This window comes from Primulina tabacum, chromosome 3, assembly GCF_025594145.1.
Source record: "Primulina tabacum isolate GXHZ01 chromosome 3, ASM2559414v2, whole genome shotgun sequence".
NCBI lineage: Eukaryota > Viridiplantae > Streptophyta > Magnoliopsida > Lamiales > Gesneriaceae > Primulina > Primulina tabacum.
Window position 1 is genome coordinate 7,935,986 of NC_134552.1, and position 13,780 is coordinate 7,949,765.

Consider the following 13,780-nt stretch of genomic DNA (forward strand, 5'->3'; position numbering starts at 1 on the left):
CCAAGACTTCTAGACATTTAAAATAAAATATTAGGAATTGGACATGTGTTCGGTCCCAGTTCTCCAACTGCTGCAGCACCCTTGCTACGTGGACGATGCCCAGTATCCAATCTTCTTTCCCTATCAGCTCACCAGTCACAATAAAATTCACACACACTGTGTGTTTTTGCATGTGTTTGTGAGAGGTTTTTTTTATGTATTTACTTCCATACTACAAGCCACTTGTCACGATATAAATAGTAACTCGGCAAGTTTTCCCGTGAAAACTCACAAGCAAATAAAAGCGGCCACCTCCATTTCAGTGATATTTCATGATTTTTCTGAGCCCATAATTATTCAGATCTCCCAACTTTCTTGTGTTTGTAACTTTAATACCTTTCTTTTTCAAGATTCTCGCGTCTTCATAATCTTGATCTGTGTGTAAAACCCTGATGGATACTTGCTCTGCAACGTCAACACTGAAAGCTCATTTGGCTACAGTTTGTAGGAGTGGGATTTGCAACGGAGAAGATGGATTTTGGGGGGAGAAAATAAAAGGGAGTTTAAAGAACTGTATATGGGCTAACAAATTTCGAAAAAGTTCGAGTCTGGGGAGAGATGGGAGGAAATGTAAGCCTGGGGTTGCTTACTCTGTTCTCACCAGAGAAAACAGCCAAGAAACAGCGGTAACTATTCCATTCAACTTCATCTTTCTTTCATTTCATTTTGGACCCATGCTATATTCTGTTGCAAATTTGAAAAGATTTGAGTCATTATTTTAGTTGATTAAGATAAGTATGTATGTTTCAGACAGTTCAATCACTAAGGATCGAGAGACGAAGGGCGGACCCGAAAAATGTGGCAGCCATTATTCTAGGAGGAGGTGCGGGCACGCAGCTTTTCCCCCTCACAACCAGAGCAGCAACACCAGCTGTGAGAATCATATATTTTTCATGTCCAAATTACACTTCGAATGAGTATATCTTGGTACTGGGAAATTTGATTTTGTTAAATCTTTTGTTATTTTTCTTTTAAAAGTCATTAACAGAGTTAAAGATGGTATAAATGGCAGGATTCCTTGTCGGTTCGTGTCATAAATTTTGAGAGAAGATTTTTGATGGACTCCAACTCGAGTTCATCCTTTTCTTTTAACAATTTTGTCGAGTGCAGATGCCGAGTAGTAGTTACTCGATCTTTCTATCATGCAGCTTTTTGCTTGCTAGTATAGGATGGTATTTACCTCTGAAATGAAAATAATTCGATTATCAACGACAAGTAATTTTTCGACAATAAGAAACCAGATTTATGTCACCCCTCCATCAAAACACTAAATTAGGCTCGTGTCATGGATTCAGGGTGAGACGGTAATGAACCCCGATTGATCCATACATCACCTGGTGTTGTAGTTTGAACTAAATCGTCCAGATTATGATGCATCGATATACGAGTTTAGTTGTCCAGCTTGATTATACGAGATGTCAGTATATGACATCCTTGTGTGATACAAATGGCAGGTTCCACTAGGAGGATGCTATAGGCTAATAGACATTCCAATGAGCAACTGCATCAACAGTGGCATTAACAAGATCTTCGTGCTGACACAGTTCAATTCTGCTTCTCTCAATCGCCATATCTCTCGTACATATACTGGGAATGGTATCAGCTTCGGTGATGGATGCGTTGAGGTGATCAAAACATTTATAAATATGAGTGTGTTTAAAGGGAGAACTTTTAATCAGTGTTTTTAAAAAAAAGGTGCTTCAATAAAATTTGGTGATATCCATTGGGTTTTACTTGTTTAGAAGTGCTATATGAAGCCGACATCCTAAGGATAGAAAATCTGGTTTCAAGGTTTCTCTACTACTTCTCTCTGGAAAGTCACTTGAAAAGGCCCCCTATTTGATTAAGTGGTTTTTAAAGCTAACTGGTTGTGCATAACTATCCCTCTAATTTGGCGATAAAAGTTGAATCCTCAATGGATGTAGGTCTTGGCCGCGACACAAACAGCAGGAGAAATGGGGAAGCAATGGTTTCAGGGAACTGCTGACGCTGTTAGGCAATTTCTATGGCTATTTGAGGTCAATCCTCGGAGCTTTAACATATCCAGTATTGTCTAATAGTTGCTTTTTTTCCCTCTAAAGTTTGTTTCTTGAATTCTGTTAAGAATGAGACTTGGACCTAACTCAGCCCCAAAAGCTAGCTCAAGGGGGAGGATTGTCCAAGCCCATATATACAACTCCCAAGAGTTTACAAATGACCCAATTATGGGCAGAACGGGTGGCCTAATTATAGGCAGTTGTTAAGAATGAGACTTGGACCTAACTCAGCCCCAAAAGCTAGCTCAAGGGGAGGATTGTCCAAGCCCATATATACAACTCCCAAGTTATTAAGCCAACCGATGTGGGACAATTAACAAATTCTCGTTGCTTGTTGAAACTGGTGATTCTTGCAGGATGCCAAGGTGAAAGATATTGAACACATAGTAATACTATCAGGGGATCATCTTTATCGAATGGACTATATGGACTTTGTTCAGGCAAGCAGTCACACGCACAAAATCTCATGTGTATATAGAGTTTTAAATGTCGAATGTTTTTGTGTTTCCGTGATATTAAGGTAGCTAATTATTTTGAAATGCTAAAACAGAACCACCTTGACAGAAATGCCGATCTTACACTTTCATGTGTACCAGTTGATGACAGGTTTGTTTCTATCTTTTTTACATTTTTTTATACTTATAAACCGATTTGGATTTAACCCAATCTCATCTCTCAGTCGAGCATCGGATTTTGGACTGGTGAAGATCGATAGCTCGGGTCAGATAACTCAATTTTCTGAGAAACCTAAAGATGCTGACAAGAAAGCAATGGTATGCTACTGCTTAAATGAGCTTTAAATTCTTGGCTACTCGTTGGTTTGATGAGAAATGCACCACCAAAATATTTTAAATCATCAATATGACTAGTTTTGGAAAACCATCATGTTTTCTTTTCGACTTCCTGCAGCAAATAGATGGTAAATTGATAGGATTATCCCCAAATGATGCTGCAAAATCTCCATACCTTGCTTCGATGGGAGTATATGCATTCAAGAAAGAAATATTGTTGAAGCTCCTGAGGTGGAGATATCCGACGTCAAATGACTTCGGCTGTGAAATCATACCCTCGTCTGTCAGAGAACAAAATGTGCAGGTACGGAAGGAACTTTAAATTCATGAGAGAATACAACAATTATATTCCGTGCCTATTGTTGATTAATTACTATTTTTACAGGCATATATTTTTAGAGATTACTGGGAGGATATTGGGACAATCAAATCATTCTACGATGCTAATTTGGCTCTTACGGATGAGGTTTGCATGTTTGTCCTCATTGCTACTTTTGTGAACTAGAAGAAAATTTATGTCATGTCTTGAGCCCACAATTCATCAAGACATTGAGATTGACTTAGAACACGTCAAGTTTAATCTGAAATTTGTTTATTTTAGAGACGCCCCGCGCCACTCCATACACCTTGGATTTGTGGCCTAAACATAGTTACTGTAACCACGGCTGATAAATTAGATATCCAGATGATGCACATAATTTCTTTTTTCCACGTTTCTGGAGTAATTTTATTCATTTTAATTATAGCTCGGTAAGTCGGCATATTTCAACACAAAAAACATCATTTATCTATTAATTCAATGTTTCTTCGGATGTGAGCCAGCAACTCTATCCTTGTTCCTTTCCTTTTGGCAGTTTCCAAGATTTGAATTTTACGATCCGAAAACACCTTTCTACACATCTCCTAGTTTCTTGCCACCAACCAAAATTGACAAATCCAAGGTAAGTTGTATCATTTGCCAATAACAATGTTGTCCACATGACCACATAGGTCTAACTATCAATTATCTAATATAAGATATGCATTTTAGATTAAAGATGCAATAATCTCACACGGGTGTTTTCTACGAGAATGCACTGTTGAGCATTCCATAGTAGGGGAACGCTCTCGTCTAGACACGGGGGTCGAACTGAAGGTAACTAATAAACACTCTTCGTTTTCAAACATGAGCTATGATTTTTAGAATGCGAGGGAAAGAAGACATCTTGTAAACTTACTTGATTGCCAAATACAGGACACTTTGATGATGGGTGCTGACTATTACCAAACAGAATCAGAGATTGCCTCTCTGCTAGCACAAGGGAGAGTTCCAGTGGGGATTGGTAGAGATACAAAAATCAGGTTAACTAGTTTAACTGGAGATTCAAACTTGTGCTGTTCGTATATCTATACATACTTATATATGTTTTGCATATATGTGTCTGAACGTGTATATATATATTGTATACAGGGAACGTCGATACACTAATAAAATGCTCTTGGTTTTTTTCTTGTAGGAACTGTATTATTGACAAAAACGCAAGAATAGGGAAGAATGTGATGATCTTGAACAAAGATGTAAGCTCCAGTGACCCTTATAATTCCTATGTTTCTTTTACTTTTAGACAGACACTACTCTTTGAATAGAAAAAAGTAATTAGTTTTTGCATATTTGAAAACATTCATGCTAGACTGCCTTTTTTTGGGCTTCTTAGGGTGTAGAAGAAGCAGATGGTAGGGAAAAAGGATTCTACATTCGATCTGGGATCACGATTATAGTCGAAAAGGCGACCATAGACGATGGAATGGTGATTTGAATCTGGTGCAAATCGAGCTGTGTGCATTTATTGACGCAGAGTCATGGAAATGAAGTTATCGCGGGAAGCGAAAGCTTCGTTTCCCAGTTTGTGTGAAGCTAATGATGGCTGAGGCTGTGGAACGTTGAGATGAAAGTGAAGCTGTGGAGCGAGTATATCTGTCTCTGCAACAGTGTGTAGTAAGTATAAGAATAAACGGAACTTGTGCTACAATGATGATATCATTTGTTGTAACTACATATTTAATATCGCTTAACTGAATAACGCTTTTAATGATGTTGGGACGATGAAATTTTATTATATCGATTTTAAAAACTAAAATAAAATAAAATAATTTGAATATTGGGGACGAAGACGTGCACGTGCAAAAGGTTGATTGGATAGTTAACCTCGACACTACTTATCCATATAGTTTGAACGATGTAACGTTAATATTTTTATATTTTGTGTTATTAAATGTTTAACTAAATTCACAATAAAATTTTATAATAATTTATTCAGTTGATTGTTATATTAACATTTTAATATATTATTGTACAAACATATAAGTTGAGTAGATTTTTTGTGAGACGGTCTTATGAATTTTTATCTGTGAGACGAGTTAATTTTACTGATATTCATAATAAAAAGTAATATTCTTAGCATAAAAAGTAATATTTTTTCATGTATGATCTAAATAAGATATTTGTCTCATAAAATACGATTTGTGAGATCGTTTTATATAAGTTTTTGTCAAATTTGTGATGATAGTTTTCATAAAATAATGAAACTCTGATCGATTGAATTAATTAATAATGATAGACTAAAAAACAAACAAATTTTATATTAGAAGTATATTTATTTGATTAGAAAATTTATAATTCTGATCCTAGTTTTTTTTTTATTTGGTCATTGACTTAGTGTTAATTGTTGACATGTGTAGACAAAATGTAGGTTTTTTTAATAAAAAATGATTAAAATTATAAAAATAAAAATAAAAAAAATCCATGGTAAGATTAAAATCCGGAGTAGGTGAGACCGGGCTTGTAGCCCAATGGTCTCACCCTCTTGCCGGACTAGTCGGTTCCTCGGGTTCGATCCCCCCTCCCCGCATGAGTTGTAATTAAAAAAAATTTCGGAGTTAGGTTTTTTGTGAGACGGTCTCACGAATCTTTATCTGTGAGACGGGTCAACCCTACCGATATTCACAATAAAAAGTAATATTTTTAGCATAAAAAATAATATTTTTCATGGATGATTCAAATAAGAGATCTGTCTCATAAAACACGACCCGTAAAACTGTCTCGCACAAGTTTTTGTGTAAAATCTGAAAATGACCACAAAATACCGAATTTCTGATTCCCCATTTTGAATTACCCCCTCTTTGGTATGAAGTATGAAGGGTGAACCGTTATATTGTAAGTATCATTTCTATTTTGTTTTGGTATAAGATATTTGTGCGATCATCTTAAACAAACAAATTGAGAATTAAAGATGTAAACGAACCAAATTGTTCTCGAGCTACTCGGAGCTCGACTCGATAAAAAGTTTGTTTGTTAAGCTTATCGAGCCGATCTCGCTTTCGACCATTTTATCGAGCCGAGCTCGAGTTTAAATATATTCGAATCGTATGTTTGCGAGCATGTTCGCGAACTCGACTAATTTGTTGGACTTTGAATGTACAATAATAACTTATATTTTCTCACATCAAAATATTAGTGTTAGAGAAGTGATTGAAAAACTAAAAAATGAGAAGTCTACCATATAAATTCTCATATATCAATTGACATTTTGAATAAGAATGCTTGACGAGTTCGAAATTGATCTTATTTAAAAAAATCAAAAACGAGCTCACTTAACGTATCGAACTCAAACTTTGATAAAAAAAATTGAATCGAGTTCGAGCATGTATATACATTAAACAATCTGAGATCGCTTGTTTACATCTCTATCAGGAATAGAACTCGAAAGAGTGTAACATAAACTCATTCATATGAAGCAACGATGTCGGTTTTTCTAAAACTAACCTTAATTCACCGTATTTTTTGTCTCTTATTGCTAACATAATTAAAATGTTATGGTTTGATGTAATTTTGATAAATATAATGATTTTTGGATTTTTTGCCTCATTTATGTATTCGGAAGAGAAGGTTTTTGCCTCAGAACATTTTTAAAAATATTTTAGTTTGAAATATAATGAGGTTGGATTCTGCTCCATAAAATCATAGTAAGCAAGTGGCCCTTTCCAAAGCCCAACCCATATTGGCCCTTTCCAAAGCCCAACCTTACGCAGACGACTTGTCTCCCAAGCTGCAAGCCATCTTCGGCTTAATATCACATCCCTCTACATTATAAAGCAAATCTCACAACCGATTCCGTAGGAAAAGGATTCTCTGGAAATCTCCAAATTGTAGGTATGTATTCCACTTCTTGTATATGAATTAATGCAATAATTGAGAGTTCCTGTTCTGATTAGTACGAATTAGTTATTAGATCGATATATTTTGATTTTTTTCGGTGTTTATGTTCAAGTAAAATTAATGGCTGTGATTAGGAAACACGCAGAAATTGAAGTCATAGTTATGAATCATCTAAATTTTGTTACATCTTCTGGTGAATTTTTATGGAGCGATGCTTGTACTGCGTCATGGTCCGCAGTAGAGAAGTTCTATTTTGAATTTGATATTGGAAACCTTTTGGTGTAAGCAAGATCCGCAACCTCACCTTTGGTAACTTTCTCACTTATTTTTCATTTTTTCGGCAGAATGACTGATGATGCTAATGCAATTGCACTTGATTTGAGTTCTTTTTGAAAAAAACTACACTTTCATGGAATTTCTTGTACATCTTCGAGATATTTTTCAAATTATTCTTGCGTTAATCATTTCGGTGGGTGAAATTATCGTGTTTCTTGAAATATTTCGTCTTGGTTGGGTGTGATTGCCACGTTTTAAGTTTTTGAAAGGAGACAGTAGTATATAATGAGCTGAACGTGAATCCATATTTTTATGTGTGTACCTTCGAATCATCTTACAACTTGGTGAAATTACTGAGCTTGAACTAAATTATGGACTCTGCAAAGTGCCTCTCTTAAGGTTGCATAGCAATGAATGAAGGAATGTTTAGTTACTCTTTTAGTCTTTTATGATTATTTGCTAAGATTTATGTGCACCTGGCACGTGGGAAAGTTCTAGTGCTCCTTTATGGTTTTCTGACAGAAAGCTGAGTAACCAATTGCAAGTTCATTAGTCCACTTGATTTAAGCAGATTTTATCAGCGTGGCTGAATTATGTAATGGAATCATTGACAAGATCAACGTGTAACCAGATATTAACAACAATGTTATTCCTGATGTGCCATTTTGTGCAATTTCCTTTCGAAATTTTATGTATTAGCAACTTTGTCTTTAATGGCTGCTGGACATCTGTTCAGGTGGTGATCAATAATGGCAACTGGAGAAATCCCAAATGAGAAGTTACCATCCTCCGCAGCTCCAACCCAGGCTATGACCTCATGTCGGAGGAAGAAGAAAGATGATGCAACTTTCCTAGAAGATGTGAGAGACCATATTGATGAATTTATTCATGCTTCTATGGATGAACATAAGACTTGCTTTCAGAAGACAATCAAGAAGGTTTATTTTAGTAAATTTTAACATTCAAAGAAAGCATGTATAGTTTCCTTTGCTCTTACTTGATTCCAACGGGTTTCTGTTGCATTCTCAGATGTTTAGCATGTCAAAAGTTGTTGCAGAAAGGAGTTCTGAGACCAAGGAAGTGGAAAGTTCTCTGCCTCTTCAAACAACATTGGCTGAGTAAGCCTGTGATACTAGATGATTATAATTAGACCATGGACACCAGATTTTAGACGTGTGAATAATGGGCTTTTGGGAGACTGTAGTATGACAAGTTGAGTTTCTATTTTGGAATTTCCTTTCTGTGCACGATGGTCTATGAGCCATGTTACAATAATGAATTTGGATGTAGTGATGTTTCTTATGCTGAGCTTTACTTTTGTCAAATATTGATTATATTCAGATGACCACTTACTTTCCTTTTTACTGAATTGTGACAAATAATAGAGAACTTTTTATGAATGGATGATCCATTTAGCATTGTTCTCTTTCTCTTCCATCCTTGGTAATAGCTTGCATGTCCAGATACGATTAGTTAAACCTTCTCCTTAGTTCCATTGTGAAGTGTTTATTGCCTAGTGTTCTAGATTTTAGCTGGAGACATGTATTCTTCATTCGTGTTATAAATTGCTGGTCGCAGACAGCAAATATAGATCTTTTTGGTTACTTCATGGATGGCAAAAACCCACTTCGGCTGGGATTTGGTTAAATTGATTTAAAGTTATGACTAGTCGAAGATTTGTTTAATAATCTTTGTTGGGGGATTGCATTTAATTTAAAATCACCCCCTTTTCCTATTCAACTTTAGTCAGGGTGCTAAAGAAAAGCAAATTGTTTCTAAGTTGTGGTAAATTCTGTGCGGGGTGCATGACTTTGATGGTTCCTAGTCCGTCACAAAACTGAAAACCTAAAAGATTTTCAAACTTAAAGGGGCAACAATATGATTATATATACATAGGAAAAATATACTCAAGATGTCCATGGCTATTTTGACGAAGGACTCTAGAAAATTGTGTGGAGTAGATGCAGGTCCATCAAATAAAGTTGGAATCTCGGTATCGGATGCATTTTTTTGTGTTCCTAGGATGAGTAGTGTTAACCTAAAGTGTACGAGACTGCTAAGAACTCGACAAGAACCATGCACCACTTTGGTCCCTTGTGGAAAAGTTGGAGCTGATATTTCTAACATCAACTAAAATCAGTGTTTGTCGTCGACGTTCTTTGCATTCATCAGTTTGTCATTTCAATTTTCATATTCATGTGTATTTTGAATCGAAACTTTAGTTAATTAAACCTCAAATATACACACATATATATATTAAATTTGATCCAAAAGAGAATGAAAATTTTATTCGATTCATTAAATACTGGACCAAGCTTCCAAATTTTCAGTAAACAAAAGATAAGTTAATTGATTAGCAAATAAGATAGATAACTTTATAGATTGCAGGAGAGATCACTGCACGCATGCATTTCTAAGAATACATCTTCATATTTAGTTTTATAATTCAATATCCATCTTTAATTACTTCGTCTTCCACGTTTCCCTCACTGAGGCTTCAGATTTTTCATCCTGCATCGAAAAATATTCAAGTTGATTACCTCGAAAACACTATATTTTATTAAAATAACAATTATCGAAATATGCATGAAATTTAGTGTGGTTTTTTTTTGGTGATTTTCATGACAACTTATACTGATATCTCTTCATCCAAAGCCAACGTACATTTTATACCTAAGCAATAAAAACCAAGAAAATAATGATGTTTGATATATGGAAAGGTGGCTAGGCTCATCAGACAAATATTAGGTAGTTTTATTGGACATTAGCAAGTATTACATAGTACTAAAATACTAAATACCTTTGCTCATCGTTCTTCGTGCTACCACTTTCCCGAGTTGTTCTGTAATTAGGGAATGGTACTCTCCCACTCTCGATACTCTTCACATCTTCCACAAGAATCTCATAATGTCTCTTCACTTCTTCAGCGGTTCGTCCAGGCACTGCCTTAGCCACGTTCTCCCAACGATCATCAGTGTCCTTGTCGTACACTGCTAATGCCTGCTCGAACGCCTTGTTTTCCTTCGCTGTCCAATTTCTCGATCGACTAGACATGGAGCTCGATGCCATTTGCTAGTTCGGTGAAGTTCGTGTGTCTGTGCGCGTTTTGTTTTTTTTTTTTTTTTTTTGCTTTAATCAAGGAATGGAACAGCCTACGATACTGGTCTAAGAATGGATTTGAAATCGTAAAGGAAAACAATAAAGTTGTTTAGAGAAGAATACTTGAGATTGGATGTGTGGTATAGGTAGGAACACTGCCTCTTTTATAGGATCAAAGGGAAGAAAAGGCGAGTAAGGTATGAAAATCCTTACTCTCGTTTTAAGACTCCTAATTAAGCATGAAGAAAAAGTGTGGGCCAAGAATAGTTTATATGGAATGATTTTAAGGGTATTTTGTAACAAAACTTATATTTTAAGAAAAAACCGTATAAATACCATTAATGAGATACTAAACTTAGGATATTACCTTAAAGTTACACGTATCGATATTGGCAAAAACTTGTGTGAGATAGTCTCACGGGTCGTATTTTGTGATACGCATTTATTTGGGTCATGCATGAAAAAATATTACTTTTTATTGTGGATATCAGTAGGGTTGATCCGTCTCAGATTCGTGAGATCGTCTCACAATAGACCTACTCATCGATATTTATTAATTCTCTACTTGGGATCCACAGAAAAAATCGTTCACCATAATGTCTTGTGAATGTATTTATAATATAACATAATTAGAGCAATGCACTTGAACTCAAGGATTAAATGCTTCTGCTCGTTTTCTACGGAGGACAAATTAGTACAGCTACATTAATCCTGTAAGAATCTCTATATTTCAAAATAAAAAGGTGGTAATTTTAATACCACTTAAGGTGGATGTTAAGTTTTACTAAATTGTTTCTCAAGCACTGTGTTTGGTACAAAAAATACAAAATAAATATCTGCATATTGTGGGAATCCTCAGTTATCAGCAACAAGAAGATTTTGGTTTTAACCGAAAATGTATGTATGTATAATATATATTATTTATTTATCTTTATAAAAAAAATTGTAGGAGACATATCAAATAAACTGGTACAGGTGCTTTCACGGGTGTGCCAAAATCTTAAATGCACGGGTACACGAGATTACTCATGATATATCACTGCGATCAAGCATTTCAAGTTCTTAAAATATACTTTTGTTTTTTCCTTAAACTTGGGGAAGAGTTTATTCCAATTGAGTCTTGAGTTCGAGATTTCGTATCAAATTTATGATCTTGATGATAGATAAATAACATAAAGAATTGTCGAAAAATATAAATTTTGTAATAGTGGTGTAAGGCCTAACCACTATTTTGACATATCGTTGTTATACGGAGTTTGTATGTCGATATAAAAATGTTCTATATTTTAGGTTATCACAAAATATTTTATGAACGAGTCAAATATGTGATACAAATCTTCAACTTAACATGACTCGTTAAAAGTATTATTTCTAATTTAAAAAATTTTATTTTTCACTGTATATATGAATCGAATTGACATATCTCACGAATATAAATCTGTAAACTCGTCTCACCGAATACCTCCTCTTAAGTTATTTCACAGAATAGCTGCTCTTGAGTTATTTCATATAATAATATATAGGGCTGCTTTTAATTTGGTCCGTTCCAATTTTTACTTAAAATGTGCGAACATTTTTGGAAAGTGATTTAGAGATATAACGAGATATAATAAAAGCATTAATAGTGTGTTATGATAATGTTTTTCTTGTAATCTCCTGCATATCAATGTGCTTGTTCTATATATAAAAAAATAGAATAAATTAGTTTATATTTTTTTAAATTGAAATAGCATGATAAATATATATATATATATATATATATATATATATATATATATATATAAAGAAAAGTGTTAATATAATATAGTAAAATCATATAATTACTATGATAATATGGATGTTGTTTTAAGCAAATATAAAATTACACAATGACTCCACATAATTACTATAGGATGTTCTTATATTTATATAGTAATATATGGTTTATGTTTTGTATTTTAATTTTCATCAATAACTGTCGTTTTTTATAACTAAAACTCACTCTTACTCGAGCGTTAAGTGATTCTTTTTGTTAAATTCGGTAGCATACGATATCAAAATTTTTTTTTTCTATCTCGATACACCATTTATGAAATATTTTAAGAGTAGCATGAGTAGAATTGCATCAAAATAAAAAATTTAAAAATCTGATAAAAGTCCAGGAAAGTAGCAAGTATATATGACGAGATTGATGACCATGCACCAAAATATACAATGTTGCCTGGTTGGTTATGTTTTTGGGTAAAGTAGTTTGGCCAATTGAAACAAACATTCCAAAGAAAATATAGCTGGCCATGTACATCATTGTTTTCGTATTTTAGCCCATAAATGGTTCAACACGTGCAACACTTCAGCTTGCACCCTTTTGCCTCAATTTTATTTTTACCATCCCCACGTGACTTTTTTTATAATTAATTTGATTTATATTCGATTAAAGATGTTATTATAATTATAAAAATTAATGAAATGTCGGGAGGGACAATCTAGAAAATAATTTGAAAGGTCACATGGAACACCAAATTGATGACGCACCAAATTGGTCGATCTAATACCCTCTCGTATAATATAATTGATTGATAGATGAATAATTTGATCGTTGAAATAGAAATGAAATGAAATGATCACACTCGTATATTTATGATTTTTTTTTATTTGATGGAATTATTTTATATTTGAATCCCAATTTGTTTTTGTTTTCTTTGAAAATGATGAACTAAATGTGTATGTTGTATGTTATATAGATTTTCCGTGTTACATTTTTCCTTGACATATTCTTACTACTAAGTCTCTTGTGAGACGGTCTCATTAATTTTTATCTGTGAGACGGATCAACCCTATCATAAAAAGTAATATTTTTTCATTGATGACTCAAATAAAAGATCCGTCTCACAAAATACGACTTATAAAACCGTCACATGTAAGTTTTTGTCTACTCTCTTAAGTGCATAAATTTAAATTTTATCCTTCGTGATAATACTTATAGAACTATGTATTTGATAGAATTGAACAAAAAAAACTCTGGCTTACTTGTCGAAAAGCAACTCATAGGTTATTAAATGCAACAGATTATTAAGAGTACATTTCACCTGTCGAAAGCCCAATAATTGTTTTTATCCTCCACGCTGAAATCAATGTACCATAATATTCCTTTATGACATAATCATGTCAGATATCGCAAGTTACTATGAGACAAGATATTTCACAAAAATAAAATCAAATAGTTTTACATGTCAATTCTACTGTATAAATATTTTGATTCCACTCAATTTATTACAAAATATTATTTTTTTTATAAATATAAATCAGATCAACATGTCACGTAAATATTAATCCGAGAGATCATCTTGTGAAAAGCTTGCTAAAAA

The 13,780-nt window shown here is 34.0% G+C and overlaps 3 protein-coding genes across 5 annotated transcripts; 2 read left to right on the plus strand and 1 right to left on the minus strand.

Moving 5' to 3' along the window:
* Positions 1 to 186: 186 nt before the first annotated feature.
* On the plus strand, positions 187 to 4,938 carry LOC142539845 (glucose-1-phosphate adenylyltransferase large subunit 1-like). The gene is made up of 14 exons (XM_075645584.1): positions 187 to 665; positions 790 to 912; positions 1,494 to 1,664; positions 1,965 to 2,057; positions 2,432 to 2,515; positions 2,626 to 2,681; positions 2,755 to 2,848; positions 2,985 to 3,170; positions 3,252 to 3,332; positions 3,721 to 3,807; positions 3,897 to 4,001; positions 4,101 to 4,207; positions 4,363 to 4,423; positions 4,561 to 4,938. Exons 1-14 carry the CDS (start codon positions 432 to 434, stop codon positions 4,660 to 4,662), a joined length of 1,584 nt encoding a protein of 527 aa, XP_075501699.1. The 5' UTR covers positions 187 to 431; the 3' UTR covers positions 4,663 to 4,938.
* A 1,954-nt stretch (positions 4,939 to 6,892) lies between these two features.
* Positions 6,893 to 8,639, plus strand: LOC142538919 (uncharacterized). 3 transcript variants are annotated; one of them, XM_075644210.1, is made up of 3 exons: positions 6,893 to 7,055; positions 8,074 to 8,275; positions 8,367 to 8,639. In XM_075644210.1, the coding sequence occupies exons 2-3, from the start codon at positions 8,087 to 8,089 to the stop codon at positions 8,457 to 8,459; spliced, it is 282 nt and encodes a 93-aa protein (XP_075500325.1). In that variant the 5' UTR covers positions 6,893 to 7,055; positions 8,074 to 8,086; the 3' UTR covers positions 8,460 to 8,639. The 3 variants fall into 3 exon arrangements, with proteins under 3 accessions (XP_075500325.1, XP_075500326.1, XP_075500328.1); XM_075644211.1 differs by having other exon boundaries at positions 6,905 to 7,051; XM_075644213.1 differs by lacking the exon at positions 6,893 to 7,055 and adding an exon at positions 7,082 to 7,370.
* Positions 8,640 to 9,690: 1,051 nt separating this feature from the next.
* Positions 9,691 to 10,569, minus strand: LOC142538921 (transcription factor RADIALIS-like). Its single transcript, XM_075644214.1, has 2 exons — positions 10,138 to 10,569; positions 9,691 to 9,848 (listed from the first exon to the last, which is right to left on the minus strand). Exons 1-2 carry the CDS (start codon positions 10,404 to 10,406, stop codon positions 9,824 to 9,826), a joined length of 294 nt encoding a protein of 97 aa, XP_075500329.1. The 5' UTR covers positions 10,407 to 10,569; the 3' UTR covers positions 9,691 to 9,823.
* Positions 10,570 to 13,780: the final 3,211 nt, after the last annotated feature.

What these genes read in the sequence shown, in the direction of transcription:
- LOC142539845 (XM_075645584.1), top strand. Translation starts at nt 432, where the DNA reads ATGGATACTTGCTCTGCAACGTCAACACTGAAAGCTCATTTGGCTACA. An exon ending in ATTTGGCTCTTACGGATGAG is followed by an intron (nt 3,333 to 3,720) that starts GTTTGCATGTTT and finishes TCCTTTTGGCAG; the next exon opens with TTTCCAAGATTTGAATTTTA. An exon ending in ACACGGGGGTCGAACTGAAG is followed by an intron (nt 4,002 to 4,100) that starts GTAACTAATAAA and finishes TGCCAAATACAG; the next exon opens with GACACTTTGATGATGGGTGC.
- LOC142538919 (XM_075644210.1), top strand. Translation starts at nt 8,087, where the DNA reads ATGGCAACTGGAGAAATCCCAAATGAGAAGTTACCATCCTCCGCAGCT. An exon ending in TTCAGAAGACAATCAAGAAG is followed by an intron (nt 8,276 to 8,366) that starts GTTTATTTTAGT and finishes TTGCATTCTCAG; the next exon opens with ATGTTTAGCATGTCAAAAGT.
- LOC142538921 (XM_075644214.1), bottom strand. Translation starts at nt 10,406, where the DNA reads ATGGCATCGAGCTCCATGTCTAGTCGATCGAGAAATTGGACAGCGAAG. An exon ending in ACGAAGAACGATGAGCAAAG is followed by an intron (nt 9,849 to 10,137) that starts GTATTTAGTATT and finishes TTTTCGATGCAG; the next exon opens with GATGAAAAATCTGAAGCCTC.